Source organism: Sorghum bicolor, chromosome 2, assembly GCF_000003195.3.
Source record: "Sorghum bicolor cultivar BTx623 chromosome 2, Sorghum_bicolor_NCBIv3, whole genome shotgun sequence".
NCBI lineage: Eukaryota > Viridiplantae > Streptophyta > Magnoliopsida > Poales > Poaceae > Sorghum > Sorghum bicolor.
This window is the reverse complement of record NC_012871.2, coordinates 3614764-3636394: the sequence shown is the minus strand read 5'-3', so window position 1 is coordinate 3636394 and position 21631 is coordinate 3614764. Positions and strand designations below refer to the sequence as shown.

General features: G+C 43.2%; 2 protein-coding genes across 2 annotated transcripts; both read left to right on the top strand.

The window, feature by feature from the left end:
- Positions 7637-8149, top strand: LOC8081130 (protein LATE FLOWERING). Its single transcript, XM_021452837.1, has one exon. The coding sequence runs from the start codon at positions 7637-7639 to the stop codon at positions 8147-8149; it is 513 nt and encodes a 170-aa protein (XP_021308512.1).
- LOC110432429 lies at positions 20571-21364 on the top strand. The gene is made up of 2 exons (XM_021452835.1): positions 20571-20619; positions 21078-21364. The coding sequence occupies exons 1-2, from the start codon at positions 20571-20573 to the stop codon at positions 21362-21364; spliced, it is 336 nt and encodes a 111-aa protein (XP_021308510.1).

Sequence of the window (21631 nt, the reverse complement as noted above, 5' to 3'; positions counted from 1 at the left end):
AGTATAGTTAAATTTAAGTTATTTTTGAAAAAATTTTATTAATAAACAAAGCTAGGCAAAAGAAGTGATATTTTTGAATAAGATGAGTGGTCAAAAAATTCAAATGTTTTATAATTTATGATGGATTAAGTAGTTGATACTACCTACAGATATACACGCTGATAGATGCTGTTGGCGTGTTCATGTCCGACCTTGTTTAGTTCTCAAAAACTATCTAAAATTTTTCAAGATTCTCCGTCACATCGAAACTTGCGACAAATGTATGAAATATTAAATATAGATGAAAACAAAAACTAATTGCACAATTTTCTTGTAAATCGCAAGATGAATCTTTTGAGCCTAGTTAGTCTACGATTAGGCAATGTTTGTCAAATAAAAACGAAAATACTACAGTACCCACAAACAAAAAATTGTGGGAACTGAACAAGGCCATTAATGATATAATTTTTTGTCCCATCTAGCGAGTTATGCGAGTGCTTGTTCACGATAGAATGTAATTTTTATTTTTTAGAAGTCAAATAGTTTTAATTTTGATTGAATTTATATAGAAAATATTTGGAGACATAGATGCTAAGGGGACATTTGGATCCTTTTATTTGATGGAATTGAAATCTACTTAATAAATTATGCTATTTGGTTTGTAGTTTAATATTCCACCACTTTCCAAAGTTTATGGCCTATTTAGTTCATAACCTGAAATGTTTTTGGGTACTGTAGTATATATATGTAACTATAGCAATTAGTGTCTAATTATGGACTAACTAGGCTTCAAAAATTTGTCTCGCAAAATACATACAAACTGGGACTATTCTCATAATTCGATTCTTTTGACGGAGTGAGCGGATGGCAGCAGCTGTTGGGAAATGCTGAACCTGAACCGGATACACTGGCCCGTCAGCTTTCAGCTACAAAGATACTGTAGCTACTGCCGATTTTTCCAAGGCCTTGTTTACTTCCCAGAAAATTTTGCAAAATTTTTCAGATTCCCCGTCACATCGAATCTTTAGACGCATGCATGGAGTATTAAATATAGACGAAAATAAAAACTAATTGCACAGTTTGGTCCAAATTGACGAGACGAATCTTTTGAGCCTAGTTAGTCCATGATTGGACAATATTTGTCAAATACAAACGAAAATGCTACAGTGTCTATTTCCCAAAATTTTTCGGAACTAAACAAGGCCCAAGTGGCTGCTGGCTGACTTTTCCTTGGATTGGTGACAAGCAAGCACGTCCATTTCCAGGAACGTGGCGTCACGTGGGCACTCACAAGTCACACTTCACAGCACATCGCGGATGGTGTGCGTGCGTCTGTGCGTGCCTGCAGCATAGGGACCAGGGCCTTGTTTAGTTTCTAAAAAATTTTGCAAAATTTTTCAGATTCTCCGTCACATCAAATCTTTAGACGTATGCATGAAGTATTAAATATAAAAGAAAATAAAAACTAATTGCACAGTTTATTCGGAATTGACGAGACGAATCTTTTGAGCCTAGTTAGTTTATGATTAGACAATATTTGTCAAATACAAACGAAAGTGCTACTATTTCTATTTTGTAAAAATTTTTGGAACTAAACAAGACCCTGAGGTGATAGTGGCTGCCCGTTGGATTACTGACAGACGTGTGCTTCAAAAAAAAACAATTCTAGAATAGCATCAAATTAAAATATATTGTGTTTCACTAAATACTTAAAACATTAAATTTATGATATTAATTAAACTCCTCTGTTTTTTCTAAATGTCACATTTAGTTTGTCCTAAGTCAAATATTGCAATCTTTGACCAACCATTTATAAAAATTCTTATAGTTTGACAATATATGAATTATATATTATGATAGTATTTCTCATAATAACTCTAAAAAAATAAATCTTATGACATGAAACTATATATATTTTTTGAAATCAATGGTCAAAGATACACATGTTTGACTTAGGACAAACCAAATGTGACACTTAAAAACACTGAGGAAGTAAGTATTATTAGATTTGTTACGCAATATATCTTCATAGTATACTCATTTGGTGTGATAAACGTTACTTAATATTTTTATCTATATATTTGATCAAACTTTACAAATTTTAACCAAGAATTTATCTAAAATTACATTCTTTTGTGAAAACAGGTCAGAGGTAGATATGGAAGGCTGAATGAGCCCGACGCCGGAGACGGCGGAGGAGAATGAGGAGGATAGGATAGAAATCAAGATGTCAGGAAGCTGAAATGCAATAATCTCTAAGCCAGTTGGAGAAAAAAGGTAACCAAAGAAAGTTTTAGTTGAACTTACCCTGCCAACTCTATCCTAATTTCATACCCTGCGGTTTTCATTCCTCTATTGATATTTCGTTCCTCTCCTTACGTCGAGCGGATAAATCGTATTTAACCCCGAAAGGCGTAGTCAAACCCCGAAACTTCAACTTCAATCGAACCATTCGCCATTCGTATATGTTATGAGCCATGAGGACGTTTCCAGTACAATACAATACTGACAACAGCATAAATCACAACAATTTGTTTTTGAATTGGAACCCGCTTTCGACAAATTGATATTACGCGTTCGTTACTGTCCACACACAGTCACTGAGGTGTTGCTACAAATCTGTGTTTCTTTATAGAGTCATCATAAGCTAATGACATTTGCATTGAATGCAGGCATTATAATTAGGTTCCGCTTGCTTGTCTTATAAGCGGTACTTTTTCTGTCAGCCAACAGTGTTTCCAGAATCTTAGTCCACACACAGCAACCATTAATCACTAATCAGTACACTAGCATAATATCTCATTGGACACCATATATAGTTCAAAGAAATAACTAAAAAGTTCAGGCAATGTTTGTGCATGGTTCACAAGCAAAACATTCAACACGGTTTACGGATCAATGCTACAAAAGGGTAGGATTAACCCACCAACTATGTGGCCGGATGCTAGCTGGTCGACCAACTAACTATGTGGCCTCGCGACAACCCGCGGCCGGGACTCGGGAGGAAGCAGACACCGACCTGTCGTAAGCGAAGGAACACCGACCACCAATCGAGAGGTAGGCGGCAGCTGGCAGCTACGAGTTAGGGATTGTGTAACCTAGCGAGTTCCTCCTGCCAAGCTATAGTATATTAGAGAATGATACACTTCCTCATGAGTATATAGACTTGTGCTATATATGGTGAAATTTTAAAAAAAAATTACTGTTTTTCTAAATTTTGGATGGTGCATTTGTATAGAAGCTAGCTTCGCCTCGAGCTCAATTGCTGAAAGCACCTGAGACTGAGAGACGACCATCCTCCAAACACTTAGGCATTGTTTGGATGTAGTCGGATTCACATCAATCCACATGTGTTGGGGTGGATTGGAATAAAATTTCAACTAAATTTCACACTAATCCACTCAAACACATGTGGATTGAGATGAATCTGATAAAAAACCTTATATTCCTCGACCCGGCCGGCACACGATGACCAACCAAGCATCCATCCATCTCATTCTTTACTGCTACCAAATCTAGCTCACAGGAACCGGATGGGCCGGACGAAAACAGTGACGAATCGATCGAGTACGACATGCCTGGGAGTAGTCTCTGTCTGCCCACATGGCCATGCCTGGGACTATATATAGTCTGGGTCTTGGAGGTGAGGAAAAAACAAGGAGGAATAGCGACATCATCGTGAAGGCTACAGGCGACAGCGGCAGCACAAAAGCAGGTGCAATTGCAGCATCGGTTTCCAACGAGGATCGGACTTCATTTCTGAAGCCCCCTTTGGATTGTACTGTAGGCGGGGCGTTCGTGTTGTATGTGTGTCTCCTCCTTCCTTGCGTCCGCATCTCAGGTCGATATCAACTCGCACTCGCCGGCACCTCAGGGCTTTGCTTGGGTTCCGATTCGATTCGGGGGACCGCGCCCCGCCCCCACGAGGGATTCTGTCGGCATGTTCCATTAATAGTAAAAAGACAGTATATACAGTGTTTCTATAATTAATTCTCTTATTAGTGCTGGCTAGGCGATTTCTACTCTTTTTTTTAAGTAAAATAAAAAGACTTTCTTTTTTGCGATAAAGTAAAATAAAATACATTATGTCGGATCTAGGTGTAAAGTACACTATAGTGAGTGCAATGATAGGTGGCACTCCATTAGTGTCAATATTGTCATTCGTTTTCACACTCACTATTGACACTGTGTCGCACACAGAAGATTGATATGCGTACTAGATGGTACTCCACTTGGTAAAATTCATTGCGTCGATAGACCATCCTTCATCCTCGCACTCACTTTAGCTACACACCTGATGGCACTAATATGTATATGGTAGTGTGGTACCACTCTTTCATCCTTCATCTAGGTCCCAAACTTCCAAAATTGTATATTAGATCCCTAAACTTACTAAAGAGCTACAGAAGGTTCATAAAAGTGCACATCTTTAGTGTCATCCACATCTCTAACTTCCAAAACCGCTTGTGTGGCTCCTTACTTTGCGCTTGGCATGTAAGCCCACATGCTCTCTCAGATCTCTCTATCTATCTATCTATCTATCTATCTATCTATCTATCTATCTATCTATCTATCTATCTATCTATCTATCATCTTCTAACCCACTCCCAATGTGCAGCCCCACATATCATCCTCTCTCACTCGCTCTTTCCCTACTCATTCCAATGCTCGTTCGCATAGTGTTCCCTGCCCTTGGTCCAGTGAAATATCTGGACATGCATGCTGTTTGTCTCTACCGACACTAGTACATAAATCTTATTGGAGGCGGGCAAAATAAATTAATGGAGATGGGCATTGGCAACCACCTCCAATATAATCAATGGTCACCGTTAATGGGCAGACCATGCCCACCTCAGTTAACCAATACGAAAAAACAAAAAAAAAATAAAAAGCCCAGAACCAGACCTAACAGGCCTAGACCTGGGTCACGTCACCGCCACTACGCGTCGCCGTCGCCGGGGGAGTGGGGCCCTACCCTATGCGCATCAGAATCGAGGTTGCTCGATCCGCCGTGTGCGCGTCCCGTGTCACCGGATCTAGCCGTTGCACCTTCCTCGGAGCAGGGCCACCACGCCTCTACCTCGCACCACCACACCTCCACTAGATCTGGCCACATGTTCCCTCTCCATCGCATCCTGGAGGTGGTAGAGGGGGAGCAGCAACCACCGCCACGAGGAGGATGAGCGTGCATCAGATCCACGTCTTGGGAGGAAGAGGGAGCCTGTCGTGCGGAGAAGAGGCCAAGCGCGTGTCAGATCTGAGGTCCCCGACCGCGACACTACAGGATCTCAGACCACACCGTGGTGGATCCGCCACTTGGGAGGGAGAGGGCACCTACCGTGGTGGAGAGGGAGGAGGAGCATGGCTAGATCCGGCCTCCCTGGCCACGACACCATCGGATCCTGGGGTTGAGGAGGAGCTCCATTGCGAAGAATATGGTGTTTGACAACCATGACTATGCCTGCGTTGCCAGGAGAGTGGAGGGAATGCCGGAGGTAGAGTGTGGAGGGAGGGCTAGAGGGAGAAAGAATGGTCGAAGGGAGAGAGTGTGGAGGAGAGAGCGCGTGTGAGGGAGATCGACGACGCATCTGTGGGAGAGAGAGGGCGCCGCATTTTGGGAAGAGAGGGAGAGTGGAGGAGAACCCAAACCCTAACTCGCCCTATATATACGATGGTGTGATATCGGGCCGAGGTATGGTTTGTTTGGGCCACTATTTTTGGAGGCGGGCCATATAGCATGCCCGTCTCCGAAAATGCATTTACGGAGGCGGGCACCTTAAGATGACCATCTCTAAAAATAGACTATTTTTGGTCAATTTTAGGAGGCAGACAAAAGTCACTGCCTCCGTAAATAAAAAATGTTTGCCTCCGTTAACCCGTCAGGATTTTAGGATGCGGTTGGATTATGTGACCGCCTCCAGTAATAAATGGTCGTTGTCTTGCAAAATCATTTGTGTAGTAGTGCGAAGTGTAGTCCAACCCACACTATTGTGTTTAGAGACAATTGGCAAAACTCTATAGAAGTAGCTCTACATCTCTAGAAACTAATAATTTTTCATGTGGTTGCCCAGCTGCCCCTAGAAATCAATTTTCATATGCGAGAACACAAACCAAGGTATATATTCAATTTGAAAGTCTATAACATTATATACGTATGCACATTGTGTTAGAGAAGGTATGCCATGAAAACTAGTTGTTTTATTCATCCAATGGTACGTGTAGCTTCCAAGCCATTCTAACTCAAGCATTAGAGAAACTTGGCTACCACTAGTACTATGCAGGTTCAAGGAGACCATGACAGAAGGATTGCAGGATTAGTTGAATTTTGTTCTAGGTCCTAGCTAGCCCATTTGTAGTGTAGTTTGTTCATTCTATGATAAACCATGTACTCATTCTTGTGAGGCAAGAGAGAGTGTACTAATTCATGTGTTGATATACTTAAATAATGTGCTCGGGTACACCATAAGTGATGTTCGCTACACGAACTAGGTCATTGCGCGTGGTGGAAGATAGTAAGAGTAGTCGTTGTGCTCCACATTAGTAGTTTGTAATAATTCAAGAGTGTAGGAGACTAAGAGTTATGGGAATTTGGTTTGCAATGACTTCATTATCTCTACCTATTAAGTTTGACCTTTCTAGTTATATGTGATGTATTCTGTTTTGTGAGAAATGTGATGGCATCGAGAATTCTCTAGTGCGTGTTACAATAATAGTTGTCGATCGGGGTGTGGTTTTGGACTTCTAGTAGTACTCAACAATTCATTGTCGGGTGTGCACTGATTCGGCAGTGGTGCCATGAGTGCCAATACCGGGTCATGGCCTAATCCAGTAGTAACGACACTCACCATATCACTGCCGGTTGATAAGCCAACTTGGCAGTAATAACCATGAGTACCACTGTGCAGTAATGCTTTGACCCCAACAATGTTGTGGATGTTATCATTGTCCGGTTACCAAACCGGCAGTGATAGGCCACCCCATCACTATCATTACTCTATACGGAATACCGGTATGAATTCCGGTAGTGATGGGCGTTCTGAATCGGTAGTGATTATGAGTTCTGGCATAATGTATGGCTTTGGCTAGCTATTTGACCCATGATGGTTAAGGTGGGTTGGGTTTTGCGGATGTGGATGGCCTCGTCTTCTCGGCCTCCATCTACCATCTTGTTCTTTTGGTTTGTAGCTAATGCCAGCCCATGTTGGTAGTCAGCTTGCCAACCTATATGGGTTGAGGAGCGAGAGGATTGGAGTGCAGCTAAATGAGCACAAGATGTGTTTGTGTCTATCATGTTAGACGAGAGAGGGTGTAAGGATCAATACGTGTTTCACACAGCACTATATGTGTTCACATGTTAGCGCGCGCTCTCTCTCTAATAACATTTGCAGCATTTCCTTCTATAAATAGTATAGTGGTGCTCATCAGTACACTCTGTCCTCTCTCCTTTTCCATTTCGATATATATTGCAAAGTTTCCAGGTACGTTTATTTAATTTTCCACTCAAAACATATATATAGCAAATCCACCACATCAAATAGAGTGGAGTGTCAACAAACTCTGGTACAACAGTTAGGCCTCTATATATGGAGTAATTAAGTAGCCGCAGCTAGCTGCAGATCAAATCTTAATTTGACGCGGGCAGTCCGGCAGTGCCTGCATGGAGGCCTCTCATCGTGATCCACCTTCTTCCGACGCAAGCGGCGGCGGCGCATCTGCGCGGCAGTTTCCATGCCTGTTTTGCAACAAGACGTTCCTCAAGTCACAGGCGCTGGGCGGTCACCAGAACGCGCACAAGAAGGACCGCTGGAACCCTTCCGGCAACTCGTACGCCGCCAGGCTCGAGCTCGACGCGCTCGCGGCCCGTCCTGCACTTCGTCCCGCCGCGTCGACGACGACGCCACTCGTGGCAGGCTGTCCACAGTGCGCTGGGATTGTCACAGTTGGCCCCGCGCTGCGCTTGGTGGAGCTGGAGAGGAAGGCTGGTGGGCACGCCCACGCGCCGGCGGCCATGGACGGCGGTGCCGACCACCACTACGACCACGGCGCCGGTCTGGTCGATGGCGACGTGTTCAACTGGACCCGGAGCACGCAGCAGGCCCCTGCACAGGCGACGGCGAGCACCTTCGCCGCCAGGGGCAGCGAGGAGCCCGATCTCGAGCTGAGGCTCTAGCTAGCTCGGTCGGTGAGCGGGTGAGGCCATCTGTTGCTTGTTTGAGCAGAGGCTCACTGCCGCTCAATCACCGTCTTGTACAGTCGCCCACCGTTGTCAGTCAGTGATAGATGTTGCTTCTTTGTTTGGCGCTGTTGCATGATGCGCATTATTGCATGCCTACGGCCTATATATATACCACTACCAGCGTTTATATATAATTAATTGATTGATATTGTATGATTATCGATGTTACTACATTATTGGTGTCCATCTTTATTTTGTACCATTTGGCGAGTTAACGGTTTTTCTACTTCTCTCTTTGACATTTCAAAAGATGCTCGCAGACAACAATTAGGCTTCCTGATTGTATCCTTATGGACTGGAGTGCATGTCACTACCCACCAGGCCACCACTATAAAGCTCGCACATCGTACGGACCGAACCAGCAGCTAGCGCAATATAATTGCAATAACCGAGCAGGTGGCAGGATGTCCCGCTGCCGCACAGCAGCAGCGCAAGCCGACGAAAAACCTTTGCCTGCTTGGATCGATCGGGCCACACAGAAGAGACATGGAGATTCTGCATACACTAAATTGCTCACACATGCTGGCCGGCCAGCCCCACCCACATCAGATCCAGACTCAAGATCGACTCTTTTTTTGTGAGGCCACCAGATCGACTTTTATGTTAATGAGATGATCCACTGAGATTATATATCATTGTATGCATTGAGGAGTAGGTTCGGTCCGATCCGGCCGGTCTGCTATTGCTCGTCTTGTGTTCTCTCTATATCACTACACACATTTTTGGAGCTGAAGGTGACACAACTAGGTTCCAACAAAATTGTTATATTATTCATATTGTAGACCTCTCATCATCCTCATGCATGGACCCCTCACGGATCCTGTGTTCGCTTGGTTGAAAAGCTATGACTGAAAGTACTGTTTATTGAATGGCTCACAAATTCAATTCGGCAGATAGCTCAAGCGAACCACTTAGGAAAAGGTTTGGTCTGGTCCGCTATTACTTATCTTGGATTCTTTCTCTATACACAAACTTTTAGGAGTAAAAGTGAAAGAACTAGCTTCCAACACATCTTTTATTTATATTTTGAGAATCACTTATCATCTCACTAGCCCCTCACATGTAGGTCGCCCCCCACTAGACCATCATCTATCCATCGGTCGATTCTTTTATGGCACTCACTTTATTTTCTGTACTATCTCACTCTAAAAAAGTAAGAAGCGCCTCTAAAAATCTTTTCAACGATGTTGTTGACCATTTCATAGGATCTCAATTATGATGATCCTCCTACCACACATCATTGTGCATCATGACATATGTGAGTGAAAAGTACCAGTGATGCCACTTTCTGTGTCTCCCTTATTTGTTCTTTACTTTTTGTCCCAAAATACAAACAAACATGGTTGCAGGCTCAAATAAAGGTGAAGAGTATAGGGAGGCAAATATGAAAGTCGTTTGAGTTGCAAAGAGAATAGAGGTGAGATCCTAATAGGGATCCTCCTATTTTTGTAAGAATAAAGGCTTAGGTTTTGGGGCTTGTTCAGAATTGCTTAGATATATAGTTACTTAGATGCGTGGTGTTAGGGAATTAATCAAATATGATGTGCCCGAACGTAATATATGTTAGATTGAACAAATATACTTGGTTTGATACTATAAGGTGCAATAAATTCAAATGTAGTCACACATGCATGTCACAATGTAAGTAACCAGCGAAGCTTACATTCCTAAAAGGTTACAACTATGTTGAATAACAAAAGAAGCTCAACAAGCAAATTTAATGGTATTTATTTGCAATGGTCAAGATGATCAATACTTTTGTGATGTTATTGTTGATAGAAAACATCCCAAACCTTATTTGAGGTATGCCTATCACTTAGAGTAGATCATATTTTACCACCAACTCAGTTTGGATTAGGACTGCCCTATGTGCGTGTGCATGTGAGATTGTTCAAGTTTAATCATACCTTCCTAATCAAGGGTGCATTAGACTATATAATAAATCTACTATAGTCCATCACATTAGCTGGATAACCCTTTTACACATGAAGTGAATACTAAATTGTCAGGAAGTTGGTGGGACTCTATGATCCACTCAATGTGTAGTGTGGATCCTAACAATTTGGAGTCTATGGATATCAAAGCCAACCTTTACGAACACAGTCACCGGTGTGGACTTGTTTCAAATGCATTTTGTGGCCCTGCTATGGCGCAAGGCAAGGCACATGTGTCTGATGCATGGACATATGCCAAGAAGGAACATTGTTCGTCATTGTCTGATTGCGGGTAGTTGAGCTGACGAGAATGTTAGGTCATTTTTTTGTATTTGATATTCTAGTACAATTGAATTAGGCCCAAGCATGATGTCCATAAGTGTGTTGATATAAGATTATGTGGGGTTTAGACCTACCATACTAGTTGAAGATAGGTTAGACCGACCTGTAATGTTTCAAGTAGAGACCATGTCGCCAACATCAGGTTAATCCTTTAACATGAAACAAGGATGAAAGCATAAGCAAGTTGATCTGTTTATGTGGTCCAGTGAATGCATTGAATGGATCTAAGCAGTTTAGACCCTTTACATTCAATATGCAAGGAAACACGATTAAATGTTTGCAGTCACCTCATGGCTTGTTGGCCTGCCTCCGAATACCTACAATACGTCAATACCCACCCATCCATATTCCATGGCAATGTGGACCCCACACACTTCACATGTGAAAGTCAGGCCATGTCAATATATTGAACCCATCATTTGATCCCCACATAAAAACGTTCCATTTATTAGAAAAACACATCTTTATTACCATGGATATTATTACACCTTGTACATGCTCCAATGCCTCCCATGAGGTGAGGAGTAGGAAGAAGAATATGGATAAGAATAAGAATAAGAAGACGTTATAATGAAGGACTCTGAGGATGGAATTTAAGGAAATATAACCTTGGCAATTGAAATGTCGACATAGATCTCGCCCTTTTTTCTGAAATAAATAAAAAATATATCAAAGGTCCGTCTAATTATAAAAGTATGTTTATGGAAGATATCCGTCTTGATTGAGTCCCTGTTAAGTGATGGCATGTCGTTTTCTAGCCCATTTCCACCGATAGGGATAGGACTAGGGATGAAAACGGATCGGATACGGACGGATATCACCGATATCATATTTGTTTTCATATTTTTTGGTCGGATTCGGATTCGGATTCGAATACAGATAATGTCAATCATGTCGGATGAGATATGATTGGATGTCAACATCATAAATATACGATTTAAGTATTTGGATACGGATAATATATCGGATGTTGAATATTCGGACTCGGATACGGACAGATCTGAACCTCTCTAAACGAATTCGGTCTCCAATACGGTCAGAAAATATCTGTACCGTTTTCATCCTAGATAGGAGGGCACTGGACCAACGAGGTAAGCTGCAGCTACTATTCCGGTGGCGACCGTACGCACGCGGGCCCCCTTGGAGCCCTACCTACTGACGCCACTAATTAGTAAATCCTACCAATGATTTCCAGACAGCCTATGACTTTTCATTTGTAGCAAAAAAAAAAATCCACAACTTTCGTTTTTCGAAAAGTTTTCCATTTTTTGGCAAAGAACATTACAAATCTATGTGAATAACTTTTATGTATAACTTATACATATAATTTAGACACAGAACTTATATACATGACCTCAACGTGACAAAGTTACACACAAGACTTATACATATAACTTACTATAAGTGACAAAATTATGGACATAACTTTTATGTATAATATTTTGCAAAATAAACTTATCAATATAATTTTTTAGGAAGCTACAAGAATTACACACAAAACTTTTATGATAACTTGTCTGTATAACTTAGATATATAAGTTTTATAGTATAAGCTATATGTCATAAGTTAATACATATAAATTATACTAGAATTTTTTTTTGAAACATATTCAAGTGGGGTATAAGCCTCGTCGTGTAGAACACACCGGTGCAAGTGTAATTTAAAATGAATACATAGTTCGAAAGTTATAGTAATTTAAAGTAAACATTTTGTTTTTTCTGCTTACGTCAGCATTGATGTCAGCGCATGCAAAAAGCGGGTGGAGTTGTATGCGCGGTCTGATCGATTCCCATCTAGCCCACTTGATGTATCCTCATCTCATCTCAGCGGCAAATTCGATTAGCTTGTACCGGGAGGGATGTCATGAGAATGGGGACAAACACGCGAGGTCTCGGCTTCCCCAATTATAATCTAGCATTCGTTCACTCACAACGAACTCAGGCCTTGTTTAGATCTTGTTTAGTTCCCAAATCTTTTTGGGTTGGGTTACCGTAGCACTTTCGTTTTTATTTGACAAACATCGTTCAATCATGGAGTAACTAGGCTCAAAAGATTTATCCTGCGATTTACAGTTAAACTGTGCAATTAGTTTTTTTATCTATATTTAATGCTCTACGCATGTGCCGCAAGATTCGATGTGAGACGGGCAATCTTGAAAATTTTTGGGGTTTTGAGTGAACTAGGCCTTGTTTAGTTCACCCAAAAACCAAAAGATTTTCAAGATTCCCTGTCACATCGAATCTTATGGCACATGCATGAAACATTAAATATAGACGACAGCAAAAACTAATTACACAGTTTGCCTGTAAATCACAAGACAAATCTTTTAACCCTAGTTAGTCCATAATTGGATAATATTTGCCACAAACAAACGAAAGTGCTACAGTGGCCGAAAACTTTTCATTTCGTGAACTAAACAAGGCCTTAGTTCTCTTGCGAAAACTTTTCAGGCTACTGTAGGACTTTTATTTGTACTCCCTCCGTCCCAAAATAAGTGTCGTTTTCGTTTTCCAAGAAATAACTTTAACTAAATATATAGTAAAAAAGATTAATATTTATAATACATAATTAATATCATTGGAAAGATCTTTAAGTCTAGTTTTTTAACAAATTTATTTAGAGATATAAATATTGCACGTATTTTCTACAAATCAAGTCATACTTGTGGCACGAAAATCTAAAACGACACTCTTTTTGGGACGGAGGGAGTATGTGGCAATTATTGTCCAATTAAAACTAATTAGGCTCAATAGATTCGTTTACAGACAAACCGTTAATTAGTTTTTTTACCTATATTTAATGCTCTATGTATGTACCGTAAAATTCGATGTACTGGAGAATCTTAAAATGTTTTTGACTTTTGGGAGAAACTAAACAAGGCCTCAATAAACGATTGGTTGTCTCAGTTGCATTGGCCCACTTCCCCTGCTCATCCTGATATCACTGGTGACATGGATAAAAAAGGTCAAATATTTATTTTAAAATACTATAAGTTCTAAATGGTATATCAATTTATAATTCCATCTACACCAGTGTGTTCTATGAAACGAGACAAACAAAACTAGACTCCACTTGTTTATGTATAACTTATAGCTTATAACTTATGCCCACAATTTGTACTGAATAACTTTTTGTTGGTGGGATTCGTTCGGTGGCATGACTACACATGCACAGACATTCCTTTTTTTCTTTTTTTTGTTCACCATTTTTCTCCTTTTGTTATATGTTTATAAGTTATACTACACATTTATTTTCATATATAGTTTTTCATATTTATACTAACATGTTATTATATTAATTTGTACATCTAAGTTCATGAATATAACTTATACGTTCAACTTTATTCTAAATCATTCATCAAATTATATACTTATGTTATGTTTTGTGTATAATTTTTTGTATCTTTCTATGAAATTATGTTAATAAGTTTGTTCCATAAAATATTATACATAAAAGTAATGCGTACAACTTTATCACACGTAGTTACTTATATGTATGAGTTATGTGCGTAATTTTGTCACGTTGAAGATATATGTTTAAGTTATGTGTATAGGATATATGTATAAGTTCTGCGTTGAAATGTGCTCCACATGATATCACACTATAAAAGAGCGAGTTTTTTAAGAGGGCTCTCCCTCCATAATAACCGTTCGATTTAAGCGACATGCTATATGAGCCCTTTATTATCCAAGATCTTACATATAAGATGTATCCTCTCAACCTAAGACTCAATCTCACGTCATCTCGCATAGGACTCGATCTCACGTACGACTCTATCTCATGTACGACTCCTCTCAACCTAAGACTCAATCTCACAATCTCGCATAGGACTCGATCTCACGTACGACTCTATCTCATGTACGTCTCGTATAGCATCTCGTGTCGTCTCATGTAACTCTCTATATACTCCCAACAGAATCGTTTACGTGGTAGAACTAATCTTGGACAAAAAATTGTGCAGCGGGCTTGCGTTTTGATCAAACTCGGCTCGATGACGGCGCGACGCCAGCGGCTGACGGCTCATCCTAATCATATTTATCTCGCCCCCAACTCCCCATTGCCACCGCCTTTTGATCAGCCGTCGCGCTCTCTTTCCATGGCATCCGGTGCCTCTCTGCTCCATAAAGGCCACCTTGTGAGAGCCCTTGACGGCGTCACCCCCAAGATCGTCCGACGCCGAGCTCATCACCGTATTCAAGGAGGGAAAAAATAACATATTAGATCTAAACTGGACCAAAAAAAGAGATAATAATAGATCAAATCTAGATCCGGATTGTACTTACTTGTACAAAAAATTCTAATTTAATAAATATAAGCAAGTAGACTTATACTAATAAAAAATACATCGTACTAGATCGGACCAAAAATCTGTATCGTGCCTTCTGATAGAAAAAAACTAATTTAAATTAACAAATAGACTAAGAAAAATCTAATTTAAATTAACAAATAGACTAAGAAAAATTTAATTTAAATTAACAAATAGACTAAGAAAATAGAAAATCCCTCAAATAAATCAAATTGATACCTGAACAGCCCCAACTATAGTATGCATGTAGGCTGTCCGTACTTGGCTCTTGCCGGCGCCCTCGATGCTGCAAGCCCCGTGCACAAGTCGCTCGCTGCGCGGCGGCCTATGCGGACGCACTCGACACCACATCCGCGGACCATGAGCTGCCCGCCTTCGCCTCCTGCTACTACTCGCCTTTGCCGCCTCGCCGCTGCTCGACTGACACAAGCTTGTCTTTCTACAGAGGCTACCACACTCTCAACTGACAGTCACAGTTAATGTTCCTAATCTTGATCAAAGAGACCAAAGACCGCCCAGTTGATCCTAATCGTTGACGACAATTCCCTAGACTGTCTACGAATACTCAGTCAATCAAGCCATAATTGTTTATGAAGAGCGTTGTGGCTTCATGAATCTTGGTACACATAACTACAAAATGAATTTATCGAATCATATATCGATCGATCACTTTGTCATCAAATTAATAAAGCATGACTAGGTGAAGGTTAGTTTTTTCTATTCTTATCCAATCTTCGTTATATTGCTAATTTGCTAATGTTCTTTGCTCATATATATATATATAGACACATATTTTTATCCAACTTCTAGATAATATTGATTTTATTGTCGCTTTTATTGATATATACATTGAGAAATAAGGAATGAAATTTCATGGAACTGATTTAGTCTTTCTAACATAATATTAATTGTGCAATGGTGTTTTTGATAAACACGTGCGTGTCGCACGTGCATATTTGCTAGTACGTATACATTATGAGTATAGCTTTGTAACTTTTAAAAAAAAGTTGTGGATTTTTTTTTACCAAAAATAGATTTTAAAAAAATTATGAAAAAATTATTTTACTGAAAATAGAAAGTCACGTTGGATCGTTCACCACGTTCCCTAATTAGCGTGGTCACGTACCTACACACTACATATATGGATCGGACTGGGACTGGGACTGGGAGCCATAGGGTCTGTCGTCGGAGGAGGGAGGAACTGAACAAGGAACAACGACGTACGGGCAACAGCATGTGGGCGGCACACTTGCGGGGCATCGTCGTTGAATCTTCCGGACTACTGAATGCAAACATCAGGCCCCCCGGTGTCCCGTATCCTTCCTGCCGTCCGCGTCAGGGTCCATACATCATAACATGTAGGCTCTGTTTGGTTCCACCAACTAAATTTTAGCTAGCTAAAATTATTTTAGTTACTCTTGGGTAACTAATAGAACTAAACTATTTTAGCTCCTTTTAGTCAATGTGTTTGGAACTTTAGCTACTAAAATGACTAAAGTTTAGCTAGCTAAAATTTAGTTGGTGGAACTAAACAGGGCCGTAGCATCTCGCGGCAGCACGCGGGCCGGGGGCACGTGTCGACATGCCAGAGAGGCTCCATATTAGCTAGCACGAGCAACTTTGCAGTAGCCTCCAAAACTAGGCCTCTATTTTTAATTTGGGTGCTCCCCCTACTTTCTGGAACTCAACTTTTTTATTTCAATTCTAATAGTAGCACCCAAATTTGAGCCCCCAAACTTATTCTAGAGAGAATGACAGAAGGGACCCACTCATCATTGTCTTTTTCTTCTTCCTCTTTCTTATTCTTTTGGACAGGGACACAATTAGAGCATCGAGCCGGTTACCGTAAGATGTCATGCACATGCAAGGGAAAAGAGAGAGGGAGTATGCACTGGGGCTAGGACACGCGATGGAAGGAAGGGGCTATCCTGTTGGGCCAACAGGAATGGGGTCTGTGGGAGAAATATGAGTACCTAGTCAAATATGGGGTCTGGAGTAGGGGCCCTGCTGGAGTAATGTTTTTAGCCTGGGCACCCATATTTAGCTATTGGGGCTTGAGTAGGGGCCCTGCTGGAGTTGCTCGTAGCCTCAAATATGTTGAAATAGATCTTAGCATAAACATGGTCTTAATCTTAGACTAAACATGATCACTAATTGAATCTTATTATTATGTGGAATAGATCTTAGGTACTAACCAGAGAGTCATAGATATCATCTGAATGCCTATGCAGATGTAACGCGATTGATGTGGATGAAGCACATGTTCTAATCTTCACCAATTGATAGTTGGAACTCTCTCTTGATGAAGAACTTAATGTAGATTTGATCTATTGCCTCCCGGACTCGAGGAATAAGGAGTGGTGCTTCCAAACCGTCTAATTGATTGGTTAGATGGATTTAGGTGTCAAAGGAATAGTCTTAATCCTAAGATCACCTTTAGTGTTACTTATATACATGTTGTGGGACCAGGGCTGACTCCATATAGCCCTTAGGATTGTCACCAATCACGACAAATAATGTAATAGCTCGACATTGACGGCTGGACCTTAACTTACATGTCAATTAAGTTGGACTCAGTTACTCCAGATCAAATATAATATTCTCCTACTTGATCAAACGGTGACGTCACCTACACAAACCTAGAACTCCCCACTACTTCATCGGTCCACAACGGGTTTGTAATGCGTGTGTGTGAATGAGCCCAAGAGGGAGTGAGTTAAAAGGGAGAAAACGTATAGAGTAAGGCAAGGCCTTGTTTAGTTCGTGAAAGAAAGTTTTTGGTTATCATAGCACATCTGTAACTATTGAAATCAATATATAATCATAGACTAATTAGATTTAAAAGATTTGTCATGGAACTCGGACGCCCAACATACGGTACCACGCTTCTTGCCCAAGAGAACATAGACCTCACCCAACTCTCGATCTACTTTCTTCTTGGATTCGTCGTCGTCCATTGTTGGGCACTGACATAGATCAAATCGTTGACGGGGGAACAACCAGCATGGAATGGAGTCCCCAGATCGTACGTGATCCACCTTCTTCTGGCGCAAGCGGTGGCGGCATTGCGGCGGCAAAGTTTCTTTCCATGCCTCTTCTACAAGTCATAGGCCCTGGGCGGGCACTAGAACACGCACAAGAAGGAGTGCGTGTGACTGGCCGCTAGAACCCCTTTATGCCAACTCCAACGCCGCCAGGCTCAAGCTTGACGCGCTCCACACTACGCTCGGAGCTAGGGAGGTGGGCTGGTGGCCACGCTAGTCAGCCAGCCCACGCGCTAGCTGGCGGCCGTGGACGTCGGTGCGGATCACGACCGCGGCGCCCGGCCTGGTCGATGGCGATGTGCTCAAGCTCTGGACCTGTAGATCGACCCCCACCGCCGCACGTACGTATAGGCGATGACGGCACCTTAGGCGCTGACCTCGAGCTGAGACTCTAGCTAGCTCGGTTGGTGAGGATCTATGAGCGTGTGTATCTGCTCCTCGATCTGTTGCTTGTTTGAGCTGAGGCTCACAGCTCACTGCCCCTCAGTCAGTGATGTTGCCTTTTCAATGGTTGTTCACATGATGTGCATGCCTACGAGCGTAACTTGATATTGTACACTAATAGTGTCAAGGATATGAATAAGGGGTACCCAAATAGATATCTCCCAAAAAGAAAGAACCAAGAGATAACCCCACAGCAGGCCTCGACACCCCCACTAGGGCGTGTACCGATCGCGGCCCCAATAGACCCCCAGTAAACACATCGATCGACCCAAGCCTCGGTGACGGAAACTAGCTCGAGCAAACGCTTAAGACTTGAGGCCGAACGACCCTTGATTACGGAAATAGGGTTGAGCGAACCAAGCTGCCTTGAGCGCAAAAGCGTGCCCCTCCGCGTGTCACTGTTACGGTTTTTAGAGCATTTAATGCGATTGACAAGCTCCCACCTAACACCATGGCCACAGTAGCCATGATGATGGATCGTACTCATGTCAAATCTCGCTTTTCACCAGCTTTATCCCGAAATTCATAGAAAAGTACAGGCTAGTACCGTTGCAACCTGCGTGATGTCCCGTTACAAGGCCCCTCGAGACGTAATAGTTAGCGCTTCCATATACGGATGCCGCCTAACCCACCAGACCCTCGAGACAGGCACATCCTTTCGAGAGAAGGGTTGAGCAGGGCAAGTCAGCGTCCTAATAACTCCCGACACAGCGACTGCAAGGACGTACAGGCATGCGTATATATGGGCCAATTACCGAGTGATATACAGGGATCAGCTTAGGAAACGTACGCGCCATCATCACCAAGTACACCGTAACAAGACCCGTCGAGCCCACGTCGGTACGGAGGCCTCGAGTTGACTTGCGTCCATGCCTCTATCGAGGCCTACTCTAGCCCCTACATTATGTAACCTTGTGCTACCCCTTGACCTATAAAAGGGGACGCCAAGGCTTAGATACAGAGATAGAACATCACACCCGCATACGCCTCATCTCGCCATCCTAGCTTCACATAGTTAGAATCCACATTCATTCACTCTTGTATTCACTCCTGTACAAGCACTTAGGTGCAAGATAATACAAACTCTCTCTCCGCTGCTAGATATAGGCCCTTCTCTTGCCCGAACCAGGATAAATCTTTGTGTTCATCTTGCATCACCATCCAGAAAGGGAAACACACACACAAATTCACTCGTTGGTGTTACCCCCAGGGTTAAAACACCGACAGTTGGCGCACTAGCTAGGGTCCTGTGTGTTTTACTAATGATTTTCCACCTTTTTTTTGGATGGCCACCTCTGTTTTGCTGATTCCACGCTCCGCGCTGATCTGGTTTCGGAGCCTCGAGTCCATGTCCACCGGTTTCGGCTACGACATGATCCTGCTCTTTGTAAGAGGACAGGGCGGAGCCCGCATTGTGCCCTCATGCTCAGGAAGGGGCACGAGTCGACCTCATCATCACGCCTCCTCGCCCAAGAGGAGGCGCGATCAGCACCGTCATCATCACCGCACGGCCACCGCACGGCCGCTGCCCCGAGCGGACCAGTAGGACCCTCTCGTTAGAGGTCTGACAAGTCCGCATCCTGGGGTGGTGTGCGAGCCGACCAGCCATAGTGGTGATCGCTGCTTTGTGGCGTCGAAAGAGCCCAGCTCCATGGCAAGAAATCACGCAACCTCACCACCGTCCGCTCTACTACCGCACGGGCTGTCGCAGGCCGACGTCTGCTTCCGTTCGGCCTCGACGACGCCACGACAACCTGCTCTGTGATGATCCATCCTGACGCTAGTGCACGCACGGAGCAGCCACTAGCCCTCCCGTGTGATGCCACAATGTTGAGGGAAACCGCGTCACTGACTGAGAACTTGAGCTTCCCGCAAATACGCAGGCCTCGAGCTCTTGGACCAGGACGATACACCCTCACCACGTTGAGGCAGCAGTTAGCAGAGGAGTGGCGAGGATACTTTTACACCGCCCTAGAGCCTGATCCCAACTCCGAGTCCGACAGCTACGACCCCACTAGGGAGTGGTTCAACGTCATGGATGGAGCCATGGCCTTAGAGGATGACACCACCGACGACAACGACAACAACACCACTGCTGCCACACCAGCAGCAGGAGGAGACCTTTGGACTCCTAGATAGGAGGGACGACCGGACTCACCTCTTCCTCAGGATGACAAGACCGCACAGCTCGTGCAACTGCGAGAGCTAAAAGCCAAGCTTGACGAGGATCGGGAGCTACTGAACTAGTTAGAGCAAGCTCTCAAGCTAGACCAAGCTCCCCTGCATGGCGGTGGGGCTCAAGGCTAGGATGAAGAAGTCTTTCGACAGATCGCGTGAGCCTGCGGACGTGGTCGAGGCCCTTCTAGCGGCTATAGAGGTGATGGAGGTCGAGCAATCGTCTCGATGACCAAGCTGACCATTCGATTGGCGTACCCCTTTTCTTGATTGCTTGATTTGATTGGAGCTCCCAGAAGACCGAACAGAACCACGCTATATCACTCGACGGGCCAAGTCTTACGTAATCTACGACAACGACAAGGAATTGTACCGGCGGAGCCCGATAGGAGTCCTACAATGCTGCATCACCATGGAAGAAGGTCGAAAGCTCTTCAAGGATTTACACTCGGGGGCTTGTGGCCACCATGTGGCTCCTAGGACCCTTGTTGGCAACGCCTTCCAACAAGGCTTCTACTGGCCAATTGTCGTCACTGATGCCATCGAGCTTGTCCGCTCATGCCACGAGTCTCAGTTCTATGCCAAACAGACTCACCACCTGGCCCATGCTCTACAGATGATCCCATCACCTGGCCATTTACGGTCTGGGGCCTCGACCTCGTGAGGCCCCTCCAAAGAACGGCAAGGGGATACACGCATTTGCTGGTGGCCATCAACAAGTTTTCCAAGTGGATTGAGGCTCGACCCATCATCAACATCTGCTCCGAGCAGGTCATCCTATTCTTCACTGACATAATCCATCGATTTGGGGTGCCCAACGCCATCATCACCGACAACGACACACAGTTCACGAGCAAGAAGTTCCTAGACTTCTACGACCGTCATCACATCCGTGTGAACTGAACCACAATCGCCCATTCTCGAACTAATAGCAAAGTCGAGCGTGCCAATGGCATGATCTTGCAAGGCCTCAAACCTATAATCTAAAACCGACTGAAAAAATTCAGCAAGAAGTGGATCGAGGAGCTGTCCTCAGTCCTATGGAGCTTAAGGACGGTGCCCAGTTGAGCTACAAAATTCACTCCATTCTTCATGGTCTAAGGCTCTGAGGCTATTTTATCCACAGACCTCAAGTATGGATCTCCTCGAATCAAGGCATTCAACGAGTAG

What these genes read in the sequence shown, in the direction of transcription:
- LOC110432429 (XM_021452835.1), top strand. Translation starts at nt 20,571, where the DNA reads ATGGCGGTGGGGCTCAAGGCTAGGATGAAGAAGTCTTTCGACAGATCG. An exon ending in GAAGTCTTTCGACAGATCGC is followed by an intron (nt 20,620 to 21,077) that starts GTGAGCCTGCGG and finishes CATGCTCTACAG; the next exon opens with ATGATCCCATCACCTGGCCA.
- LOC8081130 (XM_021452837.1), top strand. Translation starts at nt 7,637, where the DNA reads ATGGAGGCCTCTCATCGTGATCCACCTTCTTCCGACGCAAGCGGCGGC.